The sequence below is a fragment of the Coregonus lavaretus genome, assembly GCF_964263955.1.
Source record: "Coregonus lavaretus genome assembly, chromosome: 13".
NCBI lineage: Eukaryota > Metazoa > Chordata > Actinopteri > Salmoniformes > Salmonidae > Coregonus > Coregonus lavaretus.
This window is the reverse complement of record NC_140000.1, coordinates 26,051,063-26,057,062: the sequence shown is the minus strand read 5'-3', so window position 1 is coordinate 26,057,062 and position 6,000 is coordinate 26,051,063. Positions and strand designations below refer to the sequence as shown.

At 41.2% G+C, this 6,000-nt stretch overlaps 1 protein-coding gene across 1 annotated transcript in view; it reads right to left on the bottom strand.

The window, feature by feature from the left end:
• Positions 1-2,757, bottom strand: part of LOC311140000 (uncharacterized protein) — a gene marked incomplete at both ends in the record, with an annotated part of 3,019 nt that extends 262 nt beyond the window's left edge. The window contains 8 exons of the mRNA XM_084174976.1: positions 41-145; positions 252-335; positions 1,007-1,096; positions 1,184-1,253; positions 1,664-1,722; positions 2,301-2,381; positions 2,504-2,551; positions 2,674-2,757. Of these exons, the coding sequence (XP_084031102.1) occupies positions 41-145; positions 252-335; positions 1,007-1,096; positions 1,184-1,253; positions 1,664-1,722; positions 2,301-2,381; positions 2,504-2,551; positions 2,674-2,757 (621 nt within the window). The remainder of the gene's footprint in view (positions 1-40; positions 146-251; positions 336-1,006; positions 1,097-1,183; positions 1,254-1,663; positions 1,723-2,300; positions 2,382-2,503; positions 2,552-2,673) is intronic.
• Between the last annotated feature and the right edge of the window lie 3,243 nt (positions 2,758-6,000).

The window sequence follows — 6,000 nt, the reverse complement described above, 5'->3', positions numbered from 1 at the left end:
AGAGAGAGAGAGAGAGAGAGAGAGAGAGAGAGAGATGTACCTTAACGAGGAGGTAGAAGTTCTCAGCAGCCTCTGTCCAGGCTCCTCCAGGAGGGTCAATCCTCATTATGACTTGCAGGAGCAGATAAAGGAAGCTACCAGGCTCCTGGAGAAGGAACAGGGGACATGAGTGAGTGTCTACAGATCTGATATGACAACAGTGTGTATAGCATAGATAAACAACAGGATGTTCCATTCTTAGGGCCACTTACAGATATAGGAAGAGATGTCTTTCCTTCTAGAAGGCTTAGTAGAACGAATTCATAAAAAACATCTGCGAAGTTGATGCGGTCGATCTGAAGTCAAACAAATAGGATAATTACATAATCTTCATTGACAAGCACTTTAGAAAGTCTCATTGAGTAGATGTTAGATGAGAAGACGGTGCCTGCAGCTAACGCTCAAGCTTGCATGTAGACCTACTCCTACGAGAGCCATCTCCTGCTCTAGTCGCTCCCTGTTTGCTGGCTCATTAATGAAGTTCACCAGTAGGTCGTAGGCCTGCTGAAACTGCCTCACATCCTCAAAACAAAACAATCATAAAATTCCTTAAAACTTAGATCATAAACTCAAAGATTCAGGTCTGTAATTCAAAGGGCCTCCGATTGTTTGGCTAGTATGACGTTGAAACTTTTAAACTAAACCCTATGAATCACTGTTGCCTAAAGGTAACCCACTGTGCAAGAACTGGTTGAATCAATGTTGTATCAATAAAAAATGTCAATGTGATGATGTTGAATCAAAGTGGGAAACTGATTGGATTTGAAAGAAGTCATCAACGTAAGGGAATTTCGTCTTTTAACCTAAATCCAATTACGTTAATTTTTGGGGGGATTTCACATTGAATTCACATTAGTTGACAACTCAACCAAATGTAAATCAAAACGAGACGTTGAAATGACATCTGTTCCCAGTGGGAACTATATATCTGGTCTGATGAACGTTGCACAATTATGTAATTGGTTACCTGCTGGTTGAGCTCGGATAGTCCACTCAACACCATCCTCCCAGCGTGGGTGAGGTAATTGAGGGAGGTACTGTCTGAGGATGTCAGAGCCTGTGAGAACAAGACAGTACATTTACAAATAGTCCAGAAATGTTCATGAAGTGAAATACAAAAGGTGCTAAATTCACATTTTCTCACCTCCATAGCACGTCTGATAGCGGCCAGCCTCAGAGAGAAGTTGGTTGTCCCTTGGTTTTCAAAGTAACGCCTGTAAATAGAAATGTTCAATAACAAATGTTCAACCTAAGAAGCTAAAACATCAGTGCCATGAAATTAAGAAATCATTTAATGTTAGCCTATATTATAACTGCAGGATTCAGAAAGACCATACCAATGTAGGATCTTAATTTGATCACTCTTTTGTTGCTGAGAATTTTCCTGCACGGCAGGAAATGCAAACTTGTAGCGTATTTGGAATTTTCAAGTTTGTAATTTCCACTTTGAAATTTTAGACTCGATTTGCCCTAACGAAAAATGTATCGTGTTGCTGCAGGATTATTTTCCTGCTGTAGCAAACTGTCTCAAATTAAGATCCTACATCTGTATAACTACAATATTGGGCAGATTATTTCAAAGCAAAGGTTTTTACTATAGATGAACACATGAAAGCGAACCCACCGCAACTGGGGCACATCTGCAGCATTATTTTGCTCCTCCACAAACTCCTCCTCAAACTCCTAAAACAGACATCACATTAACTTAAACTCTACTAAACTGCATTTCACCTGCAACATCAACTGAAGCAGACAAAACATTCAGTGACATCATAACAATACTTTCATCTTGACCTAACAACTTGACCCTTGACAGACAACACAAACCTATCGATACCAAAACAATGACACACACCTGTACACACAAGTACAAATGAAATAAGAATTATTGACTGTAGAAAGAGTTTTACCTGAGGAGTGCTGTCAGGGGTCTGGTCCTGGTCCTGGGTGGAGTGGTAAGGTGGAGGGGGACTGGGAGGGGAATCGGAAGGGAAAGGGGGAGGCGGAGAATTCTGGGGGAACTGGTGAGAGGAGCCAGAGGACGGCTCATGAGGGGTGGTGATGATGTCAGAGGTGGAGAACTGATATGCCATCATCTCATCCCCCCTCTCCTGGTACCCCTCCACTGTGGTGGAGATATCCACCTGCTGTTTAACACACAACATGTGACACTGTCAGCCCAACACTGAAAACCACCATATTGAAAACCCCTCAACCAAACACTGAAATAAATCATAACACAGAGAAACAACGGGGTGTACCTGGGCATCCTCATAATAGGTGAACTCAGACCTCCTCTTGACGAGGCAGGACATGAGTCCATGGATCCTTCTACCAAGGAACTAAAAATGAGGCAAGAGATTAGAACGTGTAATTTCATTTTCTGTCAACATGTATTTATTCAAATAGGTAAATGGACATTTGCCACTTTAAATTTTTTCTGTGAAAAATTGCCTGACTGTACCTTAATACCAGTCACCTTGTTGTTGGTGAGGACCACCTGGACGAGACCCTTTAAAAGAGACAGAGAAACATTACATTTCATCCAAGTAATATAAGTAGACCTATAGCATGTGCGTCATTTGACACAAATCAGGTGCATTTGAGACGAAAGACCAGTTGAGAATCTCTCACCCATGGGTCCAGGATTTTTTCCTGGATGACTCTGCTCCACCACAGCTGCTTCTCCACTCCCCTCACAATGCACAGGTGATGCATGTCCTCTTCATTTTGCTATAAAGAAAAAACTCCTTCAGTCTCCAGACCTCTCTCTATATGTTAGCTGTAGATGTCTATAACATTTGGCAGGCGATTTCAGTTCTGAGTATAATCCCTGGCAGTGATATAGAGCCCACATGATGTTTGTACGATAAGTTTCCCCTAGGTTTCAATTAGGGACAGACATACAAAAGAAAACCCAGAGACAATTGGGAGTTCAAATACACAGGTGTGTTCATAAATGTTAAGAATATGTCTGAAGTACCCGCACTCGTCCATAATGGATCTTCCAGTAATGGAAATGAAACGAACCCCAGTTCCCAACCAGCTGCAACTTCTCATAGGGAAAACCAGAGTCTTCCCTATTTGGCTGAAAAACAAAGACATCCCCTAATTATAGAGATTGCTCTGTGATTAATAAGACACCCAATTGTGGAGATAGAGGACATGGTAATGTGTACTATTACTAATCAGCTATGACTGTCTAATAATGTGATTGACTACCTGTGAATGGCTATCTGAAGGTGCTGACAGTTCGTCAAGCACTAGCCTCCCAGCTTCAGTGAGGTGAATGGTAGGCTCCTCAATAACCAATTTGGAAGTCTGTGAAAAAAAAGGGAACAGGGTAAAGTAAATTCTCCCTATAAGATCAGATGAGCTTTGGTTAATAATGTGTTTGGTTACCTGTGTGTTTAACACTGCAAGCTCTGTTACCAGCATTCTCCCAGCACGAGTGAGGTAGTAGACTGGTTTGGCCTTGGAGAAGACAGGCTATGAAGACAAGGGAATATGTTTTTTCATTATGTGGTTTTATAGAAAACTAGTGACTTGATGTTAATCTTTAATATCCTCTAGAGACCAGAGAGTATCAGAATGGATAGACTCACAAAGATAGGAACACACAAGGGTCCAGACCAAGGGATTAAAGCCAGACAGGACCGGTGCCCAACCTCCTCATCCACATACTAAGGAACAAGACAGGATTAAATTAAGAGTCAGTTTGAATGATAGACATGTAGCCTATAGGACTGACAGACTGGAATAGGGAGGATCGCAAGAGGAGGCCACTGCATGATAGATTCTAAGACAATTGGCAGTTGAAATACACATGTCTGTGTTCAAAGGTTAAGGAAACATCTGAGGTACCTGCCTATGAATGGTTACCTGTTCATTTTGAGAGGACAGTTCCTCCCATACCATCCTCCTAGCAGGAGTGAAACTGATGATAATGGGCTGCTCCATTGTGAAAATCTGAGAAAATGAGGGAACAGCTTTAAAGATATCAAAGTATTCTACTAGTGGATACTGAAGGTAATCCTGCCTATTAGATCAGATGAGCTTTGTCCAATAATCTGCATGGTTACCTGCGTGTTTAACACTGCCAGCTCTCTCACCAGCATCCTCCCAGCATGGGTAAGGTAATATGTTGGCTGCAGTCATAAAAAATAGGGAATATGTTTACAGAAATGTATTTCCATATTGTTCTTCAGAAAACGTCATGTTTATGTTTAAAGTACATAAACCAGTTTTAAGACCAGAGAGAAGACCAAAGAGTATCAGAATGGATGGACTTACAGAGCTGGGAACCCACAGAGGTCCAGACCAAGGGATTAAAGCCAGACAGGGCCGGTGCCCAACCTCCTCAACCACATACTAAGGAAGAAAATCAGGATCAATTTATGAGTCAGTAAAATGACAGTTTGAATGACAGATTGTTATTGAACCAATCCTGCTAATGAAGCAGTATTGTTATAGCCTGGGTGCCAGTCTGTTTCAGCTCTCTGTCCACTCCTTATGGGATTGTGATGCCAATATCATATTGCCACGATGGAATTGGCAAGAGAGCAGAAAGACTGGCACCCAAGCTATTGATAGGCCTGCAGCATTCTTACCTGAACAAGGACTGGGTCCTCCTGGTCCAGGGTGGGCTCATTATCTTTATGAAAAACAATAAAGGATTGTTTTCTCTAAGTTTAAGAAATACTAGCTACAAGACACCAGACATCTGTCCATGTAGTTAGGCTGATCATATATTTACTTGTGTTTTATATGGTATGACATCAAATGTATTTATGTGTCTGCATAATGTACCAACATGTTCAATTAAACCTAAAGCAAAGGTTTGGTTTCAAAGGAGCAAGTTTGTTTGTTGTTGTTAATCTAGGGCTACACTGTAAAAAATGTCATCACCATGATTGCTACCTAAATGACACCCTATTCCCTATTTAGTGCACTACTTTTGACCAGCGCCTTTTAACCATAGAACTATGGGTCCTGGTCAAAATAAGAAATAGGGTATTGGGTGGCATTTGGGACTATTACTATTTAGACATTGTCAAATATGTAAACTTACCCTCCTCAACCGTGACAACACGGTCCACGCTCTCCACGGTGGCCAGTGCATCCTCACCGATACCGTAATATTTGCTATAAAAGTAGACTGCCGAACCGGTCGCAAACAACAGGCCAGCTGCACTCAGAAGTGGCCTCTCGCGGAGGAATCTCAGCGGGGTCGCTGTCAACAAACGACTGAACATAGACCTACTCATTATCGCTCTACATACTGCAGTGATTTTGACTGAGTTCAAAACCATCTGACAATTCTTTCTTAGAATTACAGGGTTTTATAGGAACCATTAATACGTCAAATTCTTCCATAAGTCATGGTTGGCTATGTCACAATGGGACAAACATGTTTATCAAACTGATTAAAAAACACTCAACAGTGACATCAATTAAATTGAATTTTGAGCATGATTTGGGAGTTTATACAATTGTAAACTATGAAACCATTGTTTAGAGAACAGTAGGAGTATAACCATTTAGAAAATACTGTATCTATGGCTCTGAGTAGGAGTAGAAGGGACAGCGTCACAATGCGCTCGCCATGGTTCTGAAAAAGAACGTTGCTGCGTTCATCAGCTCTGTGATGTTCTAGGCGGAGACACTCACTGAACCACTCACTTTCACGTTCAAGGTGTCAAAGCGTTCAACCAACATGCATTGGACTAAAACATCATTCAAATAGTTACTAAAAAGCCTACAGATATGTTTTACATTATTATTTTAAATCTCCTGCATAAATCAGCTGAGATAGCCTACTCTTCTCATCTCTTCGCCCTCCTGCCCTGGTGGTTATATCTGAGCGTTTTGATAACTGATTGATAATTTGGATTATTCATATCCAAAGTGAAATGCTGATTGTGTCATATTTATAATGTAGGCCTAGTAGCCCACGTTTCA